Source organism: Amblyomma americanum, chromosome 7 (genome assembly GCF_052857255.1).
Source record: "Amblyomma americanum isolate KBUSLIRL-KWMA chromosome 7, ASM5285725v1, whole genome shotgun sequence".
NCBI lineage: Eukaryota > Metazoa > Arthropoda > Arachnida > Ixodida > Ixodidae > Amblyomma > Amblyomma americanum.
Genome location: NC_135503.1, coordinates 66,218,989 through 66,242,207, shown reverse-complemented (window position 1 = coordinate 66,242,207; position 23,219 = coordinate 66,218,989). Strand labels below are relative to the sequence as shown.

General features: G+C 45.3%; 1 protein-coding gene across 1 annotated transcript in view; it reads right to left on the bottom strand.

The window, feature by feature from the left end:
• Positions 1-4,409: 4,409 nt before the first annotated feature.
• The window catches only part of LOC144097751 (sodium-coupled monocarboxylate transporter 1-like), a 40,645-nt gene continuing 21,835 nt past the window's right edge, over positions 4,410-23,219 (bottom strand). Inside the window, exons 8-15 of the mRNA XM_077630388.1 lie at positions 18,885-18,973; positions 18,177-18,286; positions 18,030-18,097; positions 17,218-17,304; positions 15,789-15,961; positions 10,810-10,913; positions 5,151-5,245; positions 4,410-4,493 (exon numbers count right to left, since the gene is read on the bottom strand). Of these exons, the coding sequence (XP_077486514.1) occupies positions 4,410-4,493; positions 5,151-5,245; positions 10,810-10,913; positions 15,789-15,961; positions 17,218-17,304; positions 18,030-18,097; positions 18,177-18,286; positions 18,885-18,973 (810 nt within the window). The remainder of the gene's footprint in view (positions 4,494-5,150; positions 5,246-10,809; positions 10,914-15,788; positions 15,962-17,217; positions 17,305-18,029; positions 18,098-18,176; positions 18,287-18,884; positions 18,974-23,219) is intronic.

Sequence of the window (23,219 nt, the reverse complement as noted above, 5' to 3'; positions counted from 1 at the left end):
GAAGTAATTCGCAGCTCATGTGAGTGCCTTCTTCAGAGGATGAAAAAAGCAATAAGGAAAGATCCAAGTGCAGACAGGACCCCTCCCTTCGTCCTGCCATATTTTCACTGCCTTTCCCACAGCATCAAGAAGGTGACAGGCAAATATGGAATTATAGTGTTTTCAGCGCCTTGTAAGTTGAAAAAAGTTTGTCCCATGCTCTCGGAAGAGAAAAAAGAAACAAGGTCGGAACGCAGGTCTTGCAAGAAGAATCATCAGACCAAGTTCACCAGGTGTGCCTCCGAGGTTATCTACCAGATACCTCTATCTTGCGGGCGGGTTTACATCGGCCAAACTGGCCGGTGCTTCAATGAGCGAGCCCTGGAACATAGACGATCGATGCACACCGGCACAGGCAGCAATCTGCCATTACACTGCAAAAACTGTGACAGCCGCAACTGCGTTCCCTACCTAGACAAAACTGCTTTCCTCTCCTATGCACTCAGCAAAACTGAAAGGGAGGTTATCTAAGTTTTCCTGATAGCCAAAAGGGGTGACGACTGCGTTAGCTCGCCCTCGCTGTCGCTATCGACACCAGAGCTAGAGTTTTTAGAAGGGCACGTTCGTGTTCACATCGGATCTGATTAACCTGTAAATTTCTGCTGATGTTTCTATCGTTGAACCCTATGGTGATAGTGTTTTTCTTATTTTTTCTTATGTTCTCTGGCCTTATTAACAATGTGTTTTTCACAAATAAAATCAGTTGGAAGTCTGCGCTTTGTCTGTCAATTTGTATGCCTCTTGTCCCGTCTTGTTCGCGCAGTTTATACCCTTTCTGTTCATAGATACACTTCCGTGACAAGAATACTTACTCTCAGATTGAGCGATTGATTGACGCCTCCCTCGCGAACGAACATTCTTTCCTCGACTTTCTGACATTATCTTTCCTGCAGTTCACATTAGAAAAGTACTACCACAACAAGATTGAAGAACTGCTTTGGTTTGGTTTATAGGGTTTAATGTCCGAAAGCAACTCAGCCTATGAGGGACGCCGTAGTGAAGGGGTACAAAGAATTGTCTGAATGAAGTTATAAAAATTCAATAATAGAAGTTTGATCTCAGTTGGCTGTTTTTCGACACTCCATCGTGTGACGCAGAAGCTTCACCTCTGTACTAGATTTTGAAGCCGCAATGTGTTGTTGTTTTTTTTATTTCCAAGCTGCCACTCTCAGCAGCGCGCGCCTGCTGGCTCACGCTGTTCGCTGCAAGCGAAGCCCTGCGAGCTCTGTGGATTAACTTGTATATTGTTGGCCTAAAACAGCTGGCTTCTAATCAGGCGTTTCCGGGAAAATTGTATTCGTCGGAGCAGCTGTAGGTTGTATTGGGGAGCGAAAATGTGCCGAATACTGCCATGATCTCGTGCTTCGTTTCATATTATTTTGCGTAGTCTTCTTTTTAATACACCTGGTTGCACCACTGTTAACATGACATATCCTGATTACACGCACGATTCTTGCAGAAAATACGTAATTAATCTGACGTGTATGAAGGTAAAGTGGTGTTTTATCAGATAATTTAAAATGGATTATTTTGCCTATTCCGTGATTGCTTCCTTATATTAGATATGCAGTCTGATTTTGTGGCGTACAGGCAATGATGAAAGCCAGAGCTGTGCGCTAAAAAAGAAAGCATGTTGAAGGCGCTAAATTTATTCACGTAAAAAAGACGGAATAAAATGACTGCACAATTTATGAAACATCTAGATTATGTGAAACAGTAATGAGCACAATCTTAAGCAGTGGCTGATAAGGAAAGCGTGATGCAGGCCTAGTAGCAGCATTCGAGGCAGCTGCTCACAGCCATCGCCTCGTCACTGGCGTAAAGATATATCCTTGCACGGCGGAGATACTTCCTTAGCGTAAGCCAACGGCGGTTTTCACTTAACAATTAGAGTATTGTGGGGCAAAAGTTTATTTTAACTGCCCCAATTTCTCGCTGCCAACGTCCTGTACAGTGTGAAAAACGCGAAAATTTCGCTTACTTCCTAAATTGTCAGAAGTTCCTCTGAAAATTCCTATATGTGTCTTTGAACCCGAGAAAGTGAATAGCGCTCTATTAAGCAGAACCGCCTTTGGGGTCGAAATGGAAATCGGACGGAGCAATCCGGAATCATACCCTTAACAATACATGTGAGAATTCTGCCTCATGTGTTTCGAGACGTCATCTTCACTAGCTTAATATTATTTAATGAGGGTTTCTTGGTAGGAGCTTGGACAATGGGTAGAGTGTTGATAAGGGTCCTACATCAGCCTTGTTTAGCACAGGCGTGTGCGGGGGTATATTGATACCACTGAAGTGAGTCTTCATCTTTGTCTGTGCAATCTCTCCCGGAGAGACAAGCAAAGCCGTGGCGATCTAAGGCGACAGCAAAATGGAAGGTTCGTAACATGATTTGAATCATTGAACATGATTAATCTTGTGGCCGCGGCGGATGAAATCACGAAAGGACGTGAGACGTTTGGCAACGCAGTTAATAGGAGATTGCGCTTCACGACGCGGTAGCGGCCGTGATACATGGCAAGTAATTTCAGAGAGCAGTCCAGATATATCGACCGAATACAGAGCCACACAAGAGTTCCAGAAGACAAGTGTGATGTGGTGTCATTGTGGCCGTGATGGGAATTCTGGCCAGAGTTGTTTTCAGTCTACTGCCTGTGGCGCGACTTTAGAAACAGAGGTATACTCGGATTCGTAAGGATGGTAATGAAGAAATCACTGGTACCTGACGGCTGACGGGCTCAAAAAATACAGAAAACAATGGAGCCAGCACTGGACTTCGCAGCGATATTTTAACAGTGACATACAGACTCATGAGATCCAAATTTGAGCGTTACAAGCGATGTACCCGGACATGATGTCGCCGACGGCACGGTTAGTTCGCTAGCTTAGGCCGTTGCTCTGCGAATGACAGGCGGAGAGTGTGCGAATAATTACGTTGCGCTTGGCGAGCAAGGCTTTTACAGCGTCAGAAAAAAGACGCGTCCTCTTTCCCTGAGAAATTCAATGGACGGGCCGTGACGAAAGGCGAACCACGGAGAAATGGATGAGGAAACGTCTGCCGCTGTCGCAGACTGATGCCTAGTCACATGATCAACCGCGGTGATAGGCTAAAGGTTGCTGGCTTCAATAGATGAAAACGGGCGAAATGAATCAACGTGGACACGGTCAAAGGGGCGTCGAAAGCACTCTGCTGGAGAAGGATGAGCAGGTGTCCCACGAAGTTAACACGCGAGGCATAAGAGGACGCACTTGAGGACGAAGTTCGACATGTCGCGATGTCTTGAGTACTTCCACGTGTCTCCACTGTCGGTCAGCGTAAAAAAGGTGCATATTTGCGAGCGGAGGTGTAGAAGAGGAAGAGGCCATCACCTGCAGCTATCGGAGCCAAAGGGATGGCAATGAAGGAGATTCTTAAATATCGCGAAAATGAAAACATGGCAACGGAGAGCACGCGATGGAGAAAGAGTGGGCGCCGTCGTAGCCAAGGTGAAGGGCGGCTGGTGAGGGCTGATCGGTCAGGTGAAAAAAGGACGAATTGTTGGAGGCTCAGCAGGCGCAAAGTGCGGACTCGGTGGAGGCCAAAACTCGGGAGCTTGCGAAGTTGTCCCTGCGAGTTGGAGGCGACGACAGCAATCACGTGCTCAGCAATCCGGAAGTGTAGCATAAGAGCTTGTCGGCTGTGCGGTAAGCATTACTTAGTCGCTTATCAGGTCGTAAATAAGGTGCCGGCGCTCGCACAGTTACAGGAGGCGAAGGGTAGCTACGCCGCGGAGGTGTTCCTACGACGCAAGCCCATGTCAGCGCAGCACCGACCCGTGGTGCCTGATGAATCCGCCTCCGCAATACCAGCTTCCGGCACGCGAACGTTCACACGTCTGCAAAAGTCGACGACAACTCTAGTGTAACATGTAAAGTTTTCGCCGACCTTTCTGCGACAGTTCGTGCAAGCGTTGTTTGGTGGGATGTTAGCTGAGAGCCGGACGACGATAGATTTCTGAGAAGTTTGTATTGAGGGTGGTCCAAGTTCGTATGCTCACACCACCGTTGTGATACCAAAGGCTGGTCGAGCAGGTGAACAAGGACCTGCGATCTCTTGAAGCAGCTTAGTGGAGGAGAGAAATACGATGGACGACTTTCCGCTGTATGCTGTAGAACACAAAAAACCAGGTTGACTCTTGGCTTGTAAACGGTCTTTTAGGGCGTCCAGAATATAATAAATATTCAAGATGCCAGCAATAACTTTGCACCTGGGTTGGGGACTAGTACTGGCGTCAATGAAATATATATATATATATATATACCGCCGTGACAGCTACACTGCGACAAAGCTGTACAGATGTTAAGATAGAATGAAACTTTGCGGAAGCCGTTCAGAGAACGGCTTCAGTGCTCAGTGGCACTTGTTCGCTGGTGTCAGCCGCCTCAAGTTCTCTCCTGCCGTCTTGGATGAATTTCTGTAAAAGCAAAAATATTTCTGCATTAATAGTCTGAATAAACCTCCACTAAGTTTAAGAAGATTTATTGGCAGCTCCGTAAGAAGCCGGAAAAGAGACAGCCTGTCTACTAGTCACAGTGCGCCCTTTTCAAGTTTCTCACTCAGTTGGTATCCATTTGGAGAGAACGGTATTTTTGGCATTAAAAATTTCACGTTACCATCAACACTTCAAATTACTTCAGGAGAACAGACCGTGCAAAAATCTTTGACATACTTTCATTGCTTCGGCCTCGTCGCTTTATCCAAGTATATTTGCTACGCCTGTCCATTTATCTGCATCAAAGACACACCCTGCACATTTCCCGTCCATACGCATCAGCTCACCTAGCATATGAGGGAATGTATGTATAAAGCGCCATACTGAGTACAGCCACAAAGAAAGTGGAAATTGTAGAAGTAAGACACAAAACTCCGTGACATTGCTTTTAAGAATTCGTTCAGTTGTTTATGGCTGTATGTGCGCACGCAAGTGACAGGATTCAAAAAATTCTGCGATAAGTAAGTCTGAAAACTTTCATTGTCATTTGCTGTGCTATAGATTTTATGCGTTCGACAAGGGTGTCAAATTAGTTGCTGCTGTTGCAAAATATTCATGAGGCCTCATACATACCACTACCTTCTTAGGAGGCAGGCACCCTAGACGCTGCCACAAAGGGAAAACTAGGGGACTCGTCAAGTTGCACTTGCCAACCGCAGGGCACTCCCTGCCACCTGCCAAAAAAAATATTATTGATTTCAAACTTTAAATCACATTTGTGCGGCCTGGTAGGATGAGGTATAGTTTTGAATTCCTTGCCCTTAATAAAAGAGCAGCAATTAGCCGCAGGATTGATCTGCAAGTGGCGGCACCGTCATTCCGCTAATGTTGATCGCCAGTCGGCGGCTCTGGCGGAAACGGAGGCTGCAGCGATCCGTTTTCAATTTTACGAATGGTCTTCCGCCTAAGAAAACGTGCGCTCTGAAATGTATGAGTGGTACACTGCAAAAAAAAAAAATTTGCACAAATAAACTATGTCGAATTGGCGAACACTACCTGAAAGAAGCGTGGTGTTTAGAAAAATGGGGACTTGCACACAAGCACATAACCCTTGTTTTGTGATTTGTTCACATATTTGTCGTGTTTTCTTGCCTTCTGTTGAGCTCACAGGCCTGATATTTTATTGTGTCACGCTTGCCTAATGTGCGTGCCACTGCCGGTCTCAGCAGAAGTAACATACAAAGATTTATTCACACCTTCAAGGAATGTATTTCACCTTGCGGCAAGTGTGGCGACAAGGTGCTACACTAAAATTTAAAGTGTTATTCGGAATGTATCTTAAGGCAAAACCTTTAATGGCCCATACTCGCACGTCCGGTGTAGCAGAAAACGAATGTAGCATGAGAAAGGAGAAAAAAAATACAACTCCGACGACAAATTTGATTACTTTAGAGCGATCAGTTAATTATAGCTAATAATAGCGAAAAAAAAAAGAAAGCAAACAGATGCGTCAATTTAGTGCGGATTTTGATATAGCGACAGGAAAGGGTGACCTCACACCGGAGGTTGTCATCGTAAAGGCTAGCGCGTGGGTGGCGCCACCTGCGCGCCACCATCAGTAAACCCAGAGAAGAAGAGAAGAAGGAGGAGGCCAGAGAAGCAGACCGCCTGTATATGCAGCGCTGACTGCGTACGGTATCTGCTCTTGCTAGACGACGCCGTCACTGCCACGAACAGTTCCCCAAAATACCGTCTACCCCGTATTGTAGAGACATTTTTACCGCACAAGAAAGTAGGCTGTCCATGCGCACAGTGTGAAGGGAGCTTCAGTCGAATGGAGTGAGTTCAACGAAACCGCTCCGAGGCGAGTGGTTTTGCAGCCAAAGTCATGAAAATTAGTCGTGCGACGCTGCGCGAATGATTCTCAACGCGAGTGCCCCTCCTTCAAAATGAGACTGAATTTTACCGCGTGACAGGAATAACACACATTCAAATAAATTACGAGCTTCTGAAATTTATTTTGTGTTACGTTGAGGGGCAAGCTATGAATTAGACGCTGCGATGACACTGCAAATGACTGCGTATAAGAGAGGTTAGAATAAGGGAACGCAGATTTCGTTAGCACTATAATTATCGGACAGTGACTTCTGCCTTATGCAGAACATAGTTTTAAGGATATTTGCAAAAAAAATGTACTGGAAATAAAAACGTTCCGCATTCTTGAACTCTTCAGAAAAAGAAACGGTTGTCCTCGCATTCATGTGGCTATCAAGGTCTATTACGCCTCTACAAGCTAACGCCGCCATGCAAGTAGGAAAGCGAAATAGTTAATCAGGTATGATTTTAGTTATATTACACATCGCTTCACAAAGCTACGCATCGAAGATGTTTATATTCCTCACTAAATTTTGACTTGCTAGAGGCAATAGGCTCGCGTAGGAGAGAGCACTAGCACTTAGGCCAATAGCAACGTTACTAGGCTGACAATAACGTAAAATAATCTACTTTAAAATTGATGACATTTAAGTGCCGACATTCATGTGCCAACATTTCATTGCCTAGTACGATATGAATCCTGGTACGTTTTCGCAGTTCTACAAGAAAAAATATCCTCCCTGCAGAAATGCGACGAGCGCGCGAGTCTTCAAGCTCAACAGAAAAAAGAATATATAAACGGCTTACCAATATAAACAGCGAAACCAATTAACAACGCGAAAAGAAAACACTCAAATACTCGATCATGCATAAAGAAGCGCAAAAAAAATATGGCCCATTCAAACTGCATATCCGCTTGATAGCAGTGCTCAAGGCGATCCGTGTGTCAATAAACCTGTAGGATCCCTAACATAACACACGTCAATATGCAATCGCTGGGCGTTTGCATTCCACTGTAGGGACGGCCGCTACATGTTCGTTTTATTTTTACATCACACCTAGCATCAACGCTCGTGCGTTTGAGACGCCGTGCGGCTAAGAACCTGAAGTGTCGACGATCGCGGGGGAAGTCATTATCTGGCATGGTGCAGTAGATATGGACAACTTTTGCCTTTACTGTAGCATAGAGTGATAGAGTGTTCACATTTATTCTTTTGAGAAGCTCACAAGTAAATAGTAGCACGCAGAAACCCTGAAACAAAAAGCAGTCCACAGGAATGTGGGCCTAACGCGCACAGGTAAACACAGCTGGCTAAGAGACGGCGCGTGCTGGCGCCCACAGTAAGGAGGATTCGATCTCGCGGTCATATTTTACGTTGCTGTTGCAGCCTTTCACACAATCAACACACCGCTGGTTTCCGTCTTCCTTGAAACAACCTTCCTAATGTGTGTAAATGAGTGAAACAAAGTCGTTTCTTCTCATTTTCATCCATAAGGGCAATCATGTAGAAACATCTGCAAATGTTAGAGCAGTGTAAAATTCTTGCAGCATTGTACACGAAACCTGGTATCACGTAGTGGCTCCTCAAAGCAGCACTTCTAAGGGCTCAGAGCCATCGGCCCTTGCCAAGCCACTCACGCCACACAAAGACACGGTATTTTTGTTTCTTTGCCTCGATGTGATTTCTTCTCGTTTTTCTAAGTATTCATCTATTAGGGCTTCAAATGTAATCCTGACACATCCTTGTGGTTACCTAATGACCTCAAAACAACGATTCTCGAGCTGTATTGGGTCATTACGACGACATTCGAGCAAAACACAGTTTTTTTTTTTTGGCTCATACGAAGCATGTTGTCGACAGAGTAGTTCAAGGAAGAATTGAAGCAATTCTCAAAAATATGTTCCTTTAGGGTTAAAATATGGCTTTTTTCGCACACTATTACCAGTGTTGGTGGACACCAGAAAAACCATGAATCGTGTTAGTAAGCTGACGAACTAATTTTTAATATTTAACTTTTTAATAAATAGAGTCAGGCGCCTAGTTGCAAATAGACATTTTTACCCGGTGGTTAGTAATACCCATATCGGTTTTTAGAATTTAGAAAACGCGATTACCCTTGGCGGTGGGGCTCGACAAAATTTGCCTTTTTTGACTAATTACGTGCACTGGAAAGGCTGCTTTCCCTGCATGACTTCGAAAAGCGCATGCATTTTGGCACACTATAGCCAGATTTTGTCGAGCCACATCGACGAGAATTATCGCGCTTTCGAATTTCGAAAAAAATGATATGGCTATTACTAACGACCGGCTACAAATCCCTAACTGGGAACAGTTGCCTAGCTGTGATAGTTAGAAAGTTAATTATCAGAAATTAGTTAACCAGTTCGTGCTTAACACGATTCCTCGTTTCTCTGGTGTCCGCCAACACTGGTAACATTAGGCCGCAAAAGCCATATTTTTAACTCAAAAAGCCTATTTGTGAAAGTTACTGAAAGTCTTCTCTGAAACACCCGGTATAGAGATGCTATACGGTCAAGCATATGCAAAAGCCTGAAACGCATTGGAACGCTGAGGAAACCGTACAGAATATATGGGCATCATAGGTTACGCCGATGAAAGTCATTCTGAAAGGCGTAGACGATATTTACTGTGTACACCTCCGCCCTATATGTGACCGCTGCAGTGTTCCGAGAAGCTTTGCAATTTCAAAACACCCAAAATGTGGTTAGTTTTAGAACAAAAATTAATTAAAGTTGATAATGAACGTGGCTTCCAGAAGCGAAGAAGAGGGAAGACCGCCAAATTACGTTGGAAAGCACACGCAAGTATCTGCACGTCATCCTGTGACAACTGTCACGACCTATATAAAAGGCAGAATTTCAGGTACAGTTTCTCAAATTAGCAACCTCATTTTCAGTAGCCGCTATAGTAGAGGTGCATCTGTCAGCGCAGTCACGGGGATTTGCGACTCCTGGTGCAGTCCTTGGAAGACACCCTTGTACCAGCGGCTACTCGCGCCGTGGTACTGTGCAAATGGCTTCAGCCCACTCACACACGAGTACGTTTCAGAACGACCTGTTAGGTTTGAACACTGTGTTGAAAGCGCTGTTGGTAGTATATATTGAGAACAAATTGCAAAATCGTCGCTCAAATATGTCCTGGTCATCATTGATCTCCAGCGATCAACACGGTCTAGCATTTGATATGGATGGCGGACGACTCACTCCCACATATTTCTGAGTTTGTATTACTGTGCAGTTCTTCAAGCACTGCTGTTTTAAGTGTTGCCTGTGTGCATGAATGTAACTCCTTCATGTTAGCATCTGCTTTCAAGTCTTTTGACACCAGGCCCCTCTCGGAGGATTTGATTCTCGGCGCATGGCCAGATAGTTCGAAACCTCTACAGGCGACGCGAGCGCTCTCACGCTTTTTAAGCCATACGTGCCTAGATTCGCGTTTGTGATGTTGAAAGTGTGCCTTGACTTTTTTATCTTTTGTCATCTGCTCCTCCCATCATCATCATCCCCCATCGTGCCCCTCTTTTTTCTCGTCTTCTCGTTCCCCAGTGCAGAGTAGCAGACCAGATATAATTTTTCCGGCAACCTTTCTGCCTTTCCATTCAGTAAACCCTCTCTCGTTTCCTTCTTACAAAGAACGCTTGGTTCCACGCAAAGATTAATTCAGGACTAAATTCCAGTACCACGCAGAAAATGCCTGTGTGTTTGTGTTGCTATAGCCATAGCTACACTACGCTACCTATTCGACCCTTCAGCGTGGCAACACTTGAGCTCCGTGGCGGCGCCGTTGGTCAAGTGTATGGTCACGTGGGTTGATCACGTGGTTCGGCCGTTGGTCACGTGGTTGGTCACGTGGGTTGGTCACGTGGTGCCCAGCAGCTGCTGCTGCCGGCGGCGCGCCGCGCAACAGCTGCAACAGCTCTGCCCATGTGCCATGTCAAGTAGGACAAAGATGAAGAAGCAACGCCCAGCGAAACAGAGCGGCGAAATACTGACTTTGCATTTCGACTGAGCTAGTTCCACTTGACCTGATGTAGCTACCGCGCCACTTCAGGTTTAACCAGAGCCAAACAACTGCTATTTTTAAAGTGTTAGTATAAAAATTTGATCGTTTCTCGTTGACTGTGTGCTTTGTATTCTTGGTTAATCATGCTCACTTACCAGCAAGCCCAAACAGCCAGTTTAGTTTGCATTCTTGTCAGCTGAGAGCGAGCTTCACGCTGATCGAACTAGATTCGCTTCAAGCATCGAAATCAGCAGTACTTTTAAAAGGCGACGTTGGTAATATTCGTGTATAAGGCTGGGGCGAGTCTAATTTTACACATGATGCAATAACGAGAAAAGCATATCGTAATCGTCTTTAATACATGGGGTATATACCTAGAGGATGAGAAATTTACGTACCTATAAGAAGGCTCAGCGCAAGACCTCCAGCATAGGTAACAATGCCACTGAAGAAACTGCTCCAGAATGGAGAAAGACTGAGAAGCGGAACGCTGTTCTGTGACCTGCAATTAATTACACCAGGAACAACTGGTTAGGAAAGAACGAAAGCCTTAGAGGCGCTTCCTTCGGTGAGGGCACATGAGCCATACAGCGAGAGAAGAAAAGAGAGGGCGGTGAAATGAGGGAGAGAAAGAGCCACCGCAGTGCAGAGTTCAAAAATATTTGAACACTTCGCCATTAGAACAGTACAATCATCCGTTGTTGGGATAGAGAAATGTATAAGGCTCTATCTATGCCGTAAAAATTGCGTAGATACCGCATTTCGGCAAAGAGCATATTCTATCAAGCAGTCACTAATCTACATAATGAGCAGTGAGACGAAAACATATGTGCGCAAAGGTAACGCGTTTAGAAATGCAAGCCACAGATATACCTCCCTTGATTGTGTTCTCAGTACTTGTCGCCCAAATTTTCAAAGCGCGTGCCTGTGGCCGATGCTATCGTTCGCATGCAATGCTGCACTATTCCTACATTCGTGTTGCAGGCCTGGTTTTCAATAATCTGCACAGATCCGTGCACGCTAACTGGCCGATACTTTCGGCTCATCGCTTGCGAGAGCAATATTTGAGCCCGGCGCCTCGCAGTGGGTTGTGCTCGCGGATTTTGGCCCTTTTCGCTTTTCAGATGTCCCCAGTTTCACCAGTTTTGCAAAGCAGCGTCCCCACTTTATGCGAAGCACAACCCGGTGGCTCTCTTCAGCGCGCCTATTGAAAAAATAGAGCGCATTACGCCAAACGCTTACCGAAGAGCCGTATGCCTAAGAAGCGCAATTTTCTCACAGCGAACAACAAAGAAAAAAAAGTTGGTGCTGAATCAAATCTCTTCTGAATACGTCGGCGCCAGTGCCGTCACTCAAGGTTCAAAAATTATATTCTTCGACCAGACGGAACACGCCCATCGGGGCATGTGCATAGTCCGCACTGGTGACCCTTAGGCAAGAAGTTTTAAATGTTCCACTAAAAATAAGACTTGCTTGCCTAACACTGTATTCGAAGCCTGAAAGGACTAAAAGTAGCATAAGGCATAGTGTCTAAAAGGAATTGCGCTGCCAAAAGCAGTAGTCGCTATAAAACCCAACAATTACTCCCGCACTGACAAAAACAAAGGAACATAAGCAACAGTTAACTTTCGTAGGGACTAACCATTCGTCGGAAGGAGGTAGTGGTGCTGTTAATTCCGTTGTAGCCGCCTTAGGCTGAGTGTAGTATTGTATGTCGTCTTAGGCTACAAAGGCAAAACTGCTTTTTTACCTTATGATATGCCGACAGTGAAATGTTAAGTTCCATAATAACACCATCTGTCGTGCTTCTTGGTTGCAATCCGTATGTTTCAGCAGTGCAAACACAATCAGGAAAAAGATGGAGATAGGACAGAGCGCTCAAGTTCCAACGTTATTGAAGAAACTAAAACCCGCACTTATAAACACACGATGTCGAAGTATCTGCACCAGGGGAATATCCTACCTGCAACTTTTTTCCTGATTATGTTCGCGCTGCTGATATGCATGGTAAGTTCCTGATAGAAAGTGGGACCCATTCTGCAGTGTGTTGCATCGTGTCATGCAGTGCGCCTTGTAGAAGATTACTAGTGCCCCAGATCTGTTGAGAGTGAACAAATGTTTATCCTCTAACCCTCGTGAGATATTTGAGGCCCCGAAAAATGTCTCGTACTGCTTCACGAAGACGGATGGAAGACTGGGGCTGCGACCGTCTATTCAGTGCTGGAGGGATCATCCATCAGAGCTTCGAATTTCGCTTCCTTTGTAAATGGCGGAAACCTTCGATTGAGGTTTAGAATTACTAGCTAATTTAAATGTAAAGTTCCAGAAATCGTTCTGCAGTAATCAGAAAATAGCATCAAGTTTTTGGAGGCTTCGAGGAAGTAGGAATATAATGTTTTGCTTCCGAAATATTGTTTTTGATATCCACAATAACCCGAATGTCTGCGCAGCTTCAATCCTGCAACCGATTTCACATTTCCACTAAAATGGTGACCAGGCGAGAGAGGAAGTTTACATAGGGGTTGTAGCAGAGTGGAGCAATGAAAAGAGAAAGTCAAGGAATAACACAGAACGAGTGATTCATCGTCCTCGCTTATTCATTGTTATGTCCTGGTCCTGCTGCAACGACGGATTCATACCAAGATGTCCAAGTTTCCCTCAAATTTAAACAATGTTTATAATTAACAACATCTTTCTGGGGTACGAAGCCCTTACGAAGGAGCTCGCTCTCACAGCAGCGCCTCTTTGCACTAAAATAAAAATTGAGCCGTGTATATTTAACGAGGTGGTATTAAGCCTATGTTAGATAATCTAGCAGCGAAAGCTAATTCCGGGGAGTTTTAATTAATATCAACCCAGGAAATATTGGCAAGCGTTTGTAGTTCTAACGACAGCCACCACATGCTGCGTGGTGCTGAGCACTCAAAATAACCGCGGAAAATTTCTAATGTTTGGTACATCCAATTGATTTTTTTGACTGTCGGAAATAATGCGAGTTGAGAAATCATGTTATAGGTCACATTTTCCAGCTCCGAGGAGGAGTCACCCATAAGAATCACCATGCTCGCGAGGAAGTTTTCGAAGCTCTCGAGTTTTGTGAAAACAGACAAGTTTTAGACATCCCAACACAGTTCTATGGCACTGGCGCAACTAGCTGTCAAAAGATAACTTCATTTGCTAAATGTCCATAAGCGTTGATCATGATTGTACGTGTCACAACTCAAAATCTTTACGCAAGAATCCAGGCGCTGTCTTCTGAATGCGGAAATAATTTCAAGCTGTTTGGAATCACAATTACCTATCTTAGGCGATACAGCACGACCGAAGTTCCTGTCTTCAACTTCAGGACCGGGTCATTTCATTCAAAATGAGTGCCTGCGCAAGTTCGTGCTCCCTGTGAGTAGGGCTCATATCCTGGCATATACTGATAATGATGTTGTTTTCTTAAAAAAAATAACAAAAGCTCGAGTTAGATTCTTACAAACTCAAGTGTTTTTCTTACATTGCTGCTACAGTGGTACATACTAGGCTATTACTGCAATCCTTTACATGAAAACAGGCGAAATAGCAGCTATTGATACATTCAACAGCATGACAATTACCACAGGCCCACCTTAAACTTTGGCATGCTCCTTGAATTTTGTTGTTACAACTAGTCCGGCTGGAGGAGAAGAACCGCTGAGTTTCGCAGATGCCTCACAGAATCACTTATTTGAACTTTTGGATGTCTGAACATAGCGCTTCCATGCTTCTTTGACAGAGAACGTTACTGTGGACAGAAAGCAAATTATTCCTGCCGCGCAATAGGAGACGCTTTACGAGTTTTCTAAAGTTCCTGTTTGGTTCCTTTTTGAAGCGGGAAACTCTAACTGCCTTTTTTCGTGGTGTTCTGTATAGGAAAGCCGTTCATGTTATGTGCACGATCTTTAGTGATGCGTATGGTGTGGCCGTCACAGCCACGAGGTTCCTGCTTGAATGAAGCGGTGCCCGTCTAACTGGGCAAGTGTTCTTATTATTGAAGCCGCCTTTTCGCGAGTGATAACGCGAGAGGAAAATTTTGAAAAAATATTCTAAATAGAGAAAACAAATGAAAAGACAGATAGGTCATTTTCACTGATGAAGGTAAACGATAAATTCCAACCTGTAATTTCATCCAGTGTCTCAGTTGAACAGACACCAGGCAATAAAGTAACAAAAATGTTTTCTACCCAAAAAGAACGCTGCTTGATGGCAAGGTCAATGACCAATATGGCTAAATTTTTTGCTGCTGGAACTTTTCATGTACTGAGCAAAACCTTGTTACAGGCGAAAAATAAAATTTTTCATTACGCTTGTACGTTTGTGATTTTAAGCTGTTTTAAATACCAGCTTTGATAAGCAGGCAATAGAAAGATGAACTCATGTGTAACATCACTGCCTCGATACTCTGACAACATTTAAATTAAAAGCCAGCGTATCGCCTTAGAATAAGCTCGCGAGAACAGCCACTAGCCACTTCTAGAAAGTTCGTTCAATAGCTAGTGTAGAAAGGAGCTTTTTGGCTTGGTTTATTGGCGTTTAACGTCTCGAAGTGAGTCAGCCTATGAGGGGCACCGTAGTGAAGGGCTCCGGAAATTTCGACTGCCTGGGGTTCTTTAACGTGCACTCACATAGCACAGTACACGGGCCTCTAGAAACCCCTCCCTCGAAATTCGACCGCCGCGGTGGGTATCGAGCCCGCATCTTTCTGGTAAGCAGCGGAGCGCCATAACCACTGAGCCACCGCTGCGGCTTGCTACTGTTTATCGTTTTGGACAAAGTCTGATAATCCACGTCGCTGTTTTAATCATCAGAGATTGTTCCTGTTGCTTAGTCAGCGTCTATGGTGAAAAGTTTCCGCACCCGGCATTATTTCTCACTATGCAGCAAAATATACAAGAAGGTTGCAATCGCTGCTTTCGCAGGGACTTCCTGCGCCCCAAAATGCATGAAATAAAATTCTTTGTGCGTTTATATAGTCTGACAACATCTAAATATAACCTCAATATCGCTCATCGGAAAAAAAGTCTTGTTAAATAAGTGTTAGCTTGCTAATAGTTCCTTTCTTTCGATTATCTTCACGGACTTCGTCCAAACTGTCGACTGTGTCGCACCCCAGCATGGTTTTTCGCTGTTAGCTCATGTATGTACATGCTTACACTAACAATAAACACGGTGGATACTATCAGCAAAATTTGCGGGAATACGACAGGAGCTGAAGTACCTTAATTTCTTCTTAAACAAGCACCATGCTCTTTTATTCGTGGGTTTTGAAAATTCTGTCCTGAAGAATAACATTGCACACCTTAGTCAAAGTGCCTACAAGTAGCGTCCCAGCAGCACATTAAGGCACACACACCTTTCCGAGGAGGCGCCAAGAGTGATGTTTGACACTAGCACATTGCTTGTGGCATTGTCGGGACAGTAGTCTAGGCTCACAGGCATCCTGACTGCTCGTGCGCCAATGTGGAACCTGTACGCCATGTGTCCCACCTGGTAGGCCACCATGAGAAGGGTCACAATGCCAGCACCCTGCAATAGTTGCGAACAGTTCGCTTAGTAAAAAAAAAATTGGCAATGTTTTCGCGTAATTCGTTGAACTCAGCGAGAGTTGTGCTGTATTGCTGCGCTGTCTAGACTTTTTGCAGCTTCGCGTCTGGTTTTGATGACACCATTTTTCCTCGGACCAGGCTTCACATCTTTCCCTTCCCCTCCAAACTTATCTTCCTCTCACTCGGTCTCAGCCAGAAGAAAGCTGTGAGTTTTATTTCTCTGAAAGTTCGCACCATTAATCCCTTTCCCTCTCCCACACGTAACGGGAGCATCAAAAGGCCTCCAATAAACAGGTCACGCTGTACAAAGTTTCCAACGCGGACAATCTGAGGCACAGAAGACAAAGTGATCCTATTCGTTCCTTCACACTATTCGTTCCTTCACATATAGACATTCTCTACTGATATTCCTACACCATTTCATGTAATCTTATAGTCCCCAATATAAATCACGAGAGATGTCTATTGTTTACTAAGCTGCTTTGAAACTCACCTCTTAAGAGTTGCTGCAAGGATTATGTTGCTCATAGAAGAATCTATGCCCGTAAGCGTTTTTTTTTTGTACCTTGTTCCTGATTTGGATACTTGGTAGCGGATCGGCTTCGAAAAGTCATATTCAATGGTAATAATTTTTTTTGACGGCGGTAGAAAAATGAGCACAATTACACGGTTGTGACACTATGGCGCACTAGCTCTACAAGACCAAATTCAAGCAGTTCTTCAGTAGTGTTTACTTCGGCGCAGGAAAGTAAATAGCAGTAACCTGGTTATGTCATCTTCTGTAAAAATTGTAATAGCCGCTGTTATTCTTTTTTTTATGCCATTGCGAGTTATCTTGTGACGAATGAAATTCTAGTGCAGCAATCAAAAACGTGGCACTTGCTCTTTCAACTTTCACGGTTCAGAAATTTATTCATGAAACCTGTGTATTCTCACAACAAAGTTCGTTGGTAATGTCCACAGTAAATTTCCCTGGTTTGAAGCAACCGTTTAGAAATTAACGTTAATAACGCTCTACCATTTTTGCTTTTCGTACTCGCACTAAGCAAACTTTCTCCCCCCTCCCCCCCACCTCCCTTGAACTGTTCATAGCGATATTTATTTATGTATTATTTCTCTAGGACCCGACAGCACCCGTGAAAGGGGGGGAATGGGGGGTGGGATGGGGGAGGGAATGGGGTGTTGTTAACATTATTCGGAGTAATTTGCACTGCGCCTGCATTAGCGTCAGCCTACCTTGCTGTTGGCGAACGGCACCGTGAGGCCGAGAAGCAGAAGTCCAACAAACGGGCCAGTAATAGCTGCGTTTACTGCGTTGAAAATCTGCCATAGAGAGATCGACAAGAGAGGGCATTCTTATTAGGGTCAAGTTAACATTTACCTACCACAACAGTTAATTTTTCTTGCGGCCTGTTAACAATTTTTACGGGAAAGCGAAATGAAAAAAAAAGCAATTAAGGCAGCTGAGTTGGCGAAGGGGTGCCAATACATGCGAAACGGCGAGTAGGCCTGATAATCACTATAGGTTGAGACACAAGCTCAGTGAATTACGTTAAGGACACCCACTAGGCTGAATAAAAAAAAATGTTTGTTTTCACGTAAAAAATTTCAAAATTTGCCTCAACAAGTGTCTTAGTTTGGTTTGGTTCTATTGTGTTTAACGTCCCAGAGCAACTCGCGCTATGAAGGACGGCGTAGTGGAGAGCTCCGGATAATTTAGACTACCTGGGGATTTCTAACAAGCACTGACAACCTCGCGTGAAATGTCATTAATCAACAAAGTTAACTCCACAGGAAGAGTGCCAGTTTTATGTCACATATTTTCTTTTCTTTTTTATACTGATGCAGTACGAGTGCTACAACAGAAAAACCTCTTCACTGGTGTGATGCTTTAGATTTGATTAAGCACCATTTCTTGAGTATGGTTTTCAGAATTTTGTTAAAATACTGCCATTTATGGCCGTGTAGTCTCTTGACAAACATTTCGTACCGTTGATCTCAATGATACATTCACAGCGCGACGATAGAATTGACACAGAGCTGCTTACAGCCAGAGCAGAGCCCAGGTACGGGACAGCCACGCTCAGTGCTGTCATGACGCCACCAACTGCAAAAGCTGTTCACAGAAATTATTGTCAAACTCTCTGCTGAAAACGCTATTTATTAAAAAGGCAAGAATACGCGCAGTTCATTACCTAGTGCCTTGATTGTGCAGCTGACGCGCTTGCTAGGCACTTTCAGGAAAGGCGTCACAACATCGAAGTACCAAACAGCTGCTTGGGAGTTCACGATCGAAGACACAGTACTGGGAGAAAGCAGCGAAAAAAAAAGATGAGGGTGGTAAAACATCGCGGAACATAATTTGAGATATAATTTGATTGAATTAAATTCCCTGAATATTGTTACCGCAACTGCCCTAAAAAGGCAAAAACCTTTCCGGATAGAGTTTTAAAACCCCAAAGTTCTACCGTGTTTGTACCAAAGTGCTACGTACGTTTGTAAAATTTACTGAATTGCTAGGTGTGCATAGTTACAAATATTACCTGTGCCCTTTGGTGACTTGTATCAGTGACCGAAATTACACGCTGTACTCGTACGTAGTGCAGTTAAATAGAAGTTGCATTTCTTTTTTTAAGAGTCTCTGAACTTTACATATTGCCTTCTGGAGCGCGCGACTCTCTTGCAGGAAACAGCTAGAGTAGGCACGTTTTTCGCGACTAACCTTCAGAACCGTCTCTTTGGCAGCGAGAGAACGCCTAAGAGCTAGTTTAATGTCGAAGCTCAAGTTAAGAGCTGCGGCCGATTCCGGTCACCTCAAACAGCAAGTTCGGCACACAGCATACAATCAAGCATCTTGTCATTGTCGATTAAGTTTTTTTCTACTGCAGATTTTGATACAGTACCTTATTGATGCACTCACGACTCCAGCTAGAAATAGTCCAGACAGCCCGGGAAAGTTGCGAAAGTCTTGAATGATGTGAAATGGAAGCAACTGGTGTAGAAAAAAGAGATAGATCGTCAAAGTTATAACACTTTGGCGCTTTTCAGGGAAGGTTTTCAACGCGGTGTAGGCCAACTAATGAAAACTGAGATCACCTAAACTTGAAGATGGAAACGACGAGGTTCCTTACTCTCATGAGCAATAACAGGAAAACCAATGCGGCGGGACTGTTTGTCTTAAAAACGAAACAAAATCTGCTACTACGTAATAGAAGCGTTACATAATTGAGGCATACCCCATTTTGTTCAGGAAATATAAGACATTATCCTCAGTAGCATCTTTTCACAAAACGATTTGCATTTGGGATATAAAACAAAATCTGATTGACTGGCAATGATATTATCTTTCGAAGGAAAACAATCAGAGAATGTGAGTCTATACCCAGTTTGCAGAAAACATGCGCACTGAATACCTGTCTGAGGGACTCCTCCTTTAATTCGGCAAATCACATTTGTGACATAATCAAATTGAAAACAAATCCACAGAAAATACTAGGCTTCCCTGTGATGCTCGAATTAATATAACGTAACATGCGTCACATTGCGAACCATGCCCTTCCACGCAGTCTCTCCGGCTTTCTTATTTCAGATGCGCTGCGGCAATAGCCCGCAACAGCGTCCTGGCGTGCTGCCATGTACGCCGAGCGGACCAGCGCCGCTAGCGCTACCGTCAGTGCATAAAAACGCCATGCGGTTACTCGCGCGATCCCTATGTCTGTGCTGCGTACGGCGTCGACGACGATGGCGCTGGGACTGAGGACCACGCTAAAAACAGCTAAGGCTCTGAAAACGTAATTCTCTTTGAAGTAACGGTTTACTGATGGTGAAGAGACCACAAGCAAACGGAACAGCTTAGACAGAGAAGGGGATAAAGAGGAAGAAGGAAGGCAGGGATGTTAACCAGGATGGTGTCCCGGTTGACTACCCTGCACTGGCCAGGAGGAATGAGGGGTTTGAAAAGAGAAATGGAGAAGAGGTGAGGAGCACAGTCAAAGTTTGTCATTAAAGCCAGTCGCTATCGCGAATGGCGTAGTAGACCTTGAGAGTATTCGAATGCTGCAGCCACGGTCCGGGGATCTAATCATCTGTTAATTGGCGATGATCCCAGCGGTCCAGAACACGACACAGCGGGTCCCTCTATCCCAAAAGGCTTTCAGCAATCCCACTCATTTATGGGGAGTTTATTGGCTGTTGAACTCTCTTGCAGACCGGAGGGCTGCAGTTCAGTTGAGCCACAAGAACTGGATGTAGCCGATCCAGTACTTGCAATGCGTTGTGTGCTGTTGGAGGGCGCAGGCAGCAAAGCACAGCATGCATGCGATGCATGAGGGGCGTGAGTACTTCAATTACTTGTACATCTTGGCCGCAGTCCAGATCGTGGATTTTGTCTGGAGCCGTAGTAGACGTTGGACACTGGCGTCGGCATCGTAAACGCGCAAGGCTTCGGTAGTGGAGGCCAAATAATATCAAAAGCAGCAGGGCCGGTGCCACCAGACGCCGGGCTCCCTTGATTTAGCGCGGTTGCTGGAGAAGGCGGACACGCTGCCGTGGCGCTTGAGGCCTTCCCATCAAAGGTAGTTGCCTTCTTTGAATACATTCGGCGACGCGAACGACGTCGACGCACCTTTCCTGCAGCCTCTCTGTGCGTTGAATGAACTTGCTCCATTTGTTTGAGTACCGCCTGTTCAGTCTTAAGACGGGGCAGTCTTTCGAGAAAGAGTCGTGAGGGCCACGTCAGTTTGCGGACTTCAAGGCAGTCGCTTAGCAAATGTCCCCGCTGTGTGGCTCGGAGAATCTCGAGCACACGATGGAGTGGTTGCAGACGCTGCTCACGTGACCGATCCTTATGCATTTCCTGTACTGTAGCGGGCCTCGGCACGCAGGGTCGAACTGAGTGTCGAACCTTCACGTATGATGGTATGCAGTCACCTTTGAAGGCGAGCTTGATGCATTTGGACCTGTCGGCTGGACATCGATTATTCAAATTCTGTCGGTCACCAGCTTCATTAATACAAGCAAATCTGCGTCCCAGATGGCGATGTTGACGTTGTAAATTAAGCCAGCCGTAGTGTCACTGCCTTTGAGGATATGCTGGCGTACGCTGATGTTGTCAAGTTTAGTGATGGTGGCCAGACTTTCTAGAGCGCTCCGCTCTTTGACATCAATGGCAGTCACGTTTTATAGGGGTTTATTCTCACGTCTTTGATCCCTCCCGATAGGAGGCTTTCTAGATATATAGATGTGGCTTGCCTGTTCAGAAGGTTTAGGTTGTCGGATGGTTCCTGGAGCACAAACAAGACGGTTTGCGCCGGTGCACTTCGCGCTCTCATGACCGTTGACGCGCCGGATGAGGATGACTCAGCTCGTCTTCGCAGTCTGCGCTTGGTTTTCTTGCTAACGGGCGGTATGAACTCGTCGTCTGTCGAGGAATTATCACTTGGCACCAAGGAAACCAGTGTCCTGGCTGCTTGAGTCACTCATGTGGTAGAGGTGCTTTCGCTGGGTGCCCGCTGGCGACTCACCGGGTCCTAAAGGAGGCCCAGCGACCTTGACGTCCGTCGCCGTGACAAAAAGGAAGCGGCACCTCCCTGGCTGTGGCACAAATTACAAAAAAATTTCATAGTCACGAAGGCAGCGTTTTGATACAGAACAACTCCTTCGTCTTCCCCTGTCAGTAGCAGCTTAGACAGATCAGGCAAGAACCTCACTAAGCTGATAAGATATGAAATTGTATTTGCTGATAACTCATTCACTTTTCTTTCTGAGAGCAAGGATGTCTCATTAAAGATTTTCTCGAAGACGACTAGTTTTGCAACCATACTGCATTAAGCATCAATTTCGTGTCTAATACTGTGGGAGCTTGTCGCCAAAAGTGCTTATTCAAATAAGTTGCACAGAGCCGGGGAATATCGAATATACCCAATAAAACCGCGACTGGATCAGCGGAGCTGCATTTATCGATGACATGGACGGAATACAAAACTCAAGTTACTTGCTGCATTCGCTGAGCGCAACTTAAGATCAAGCCTGAGAAATTTCATTTCGGCTTTGAGGAGCTTCGCTTCCAAGGACATGTTAGCACGCACGGCGTTCTGCGAGATCGTGACAAGACTGTTGTCGTCTCTGGTTTCCCGCGACCAACCGACAAAAAGGCCCTTCGACGGTTTTTGGTCCTCTGCTCTTAATATCGACGCTTTGTTCAAGACTTCTCTATAATAGCTGACCCCTTAACTCCGCTCACTAGAGACGACACAACTTCTTGCGCGGAAGCGACCAAGAAGATGCTTTCATAGAGCTCCGCTGCCACCTAAAAAGTGCACCAATAATCGCCCATTTTGATGAAGCCACTGCAACCGATATACACACCGATGTCATCACCGCCGGTCTTGGGGCGGTCTTGATACAGTGGCAAGACGACACCGAAAGAGATATTGCTTACGCGAGCTGTTGCTTACTTTCGCGATCGGAATGGCACTACTCAACGACTACGAAAGAATGTCTTGCGGTACTCTGGGACATCAGTAAGTTTGCCCATGCTTTTACGGAACAACCTTTTGCGTTGTCAGTGATCACTGCTTGCTATGCTGGTTAACTAGCCTTAAAGATCCGACTGGGCGGTTGGCGATATGGTGCCTCCATTTACAGAAGTACGACGTAACGGTCGTGTACAAGTGGGGGCGGAAGCATCAAAGTGCGGATTGCGCACCAAGCGCGCCCGTGGACATGGGTTCCCCGAAAATCGCCAAAGGTTTCCCTTTCATCGGTGCTGTTAGCACAGCCGATATGGCGCAGCTTCAATGGGAAACCCTGGAGGTAGCGCCGCTCATCGCGTACCTGGAAGGCTGCGATGGTCATGTTCTGCGTGATTTCCTTCGTGGCCTGCGATCCTACACTCTGCGAAGTGGCATCCTTCACCAGCGCAACTATGAGAACAACAAAGAGGCGTTTCTTCCCGCCGTCCCATCATAGTTTCGACATGATATCCTGAGCGCTTGCCACTACGAACCATATGCCGGCCACCTGGGAGTCAGTCGTACCTTAGCAAGGATTCGGCAGAGGTACTCTTGACCCAGCTTACTTCCATCAGTGCGAACCCATGTTAAAACCTGTCGCGACTGCGAACGCCGTAAATATCTACACTTGAAACCTGCCTGATTTCTTCACCCCATAGCGCCTCCGAGGAGGCTTTCCAACAAGTGAGAATGGACGTACTCGGCCCTTTGCCGAAGTCATCCACT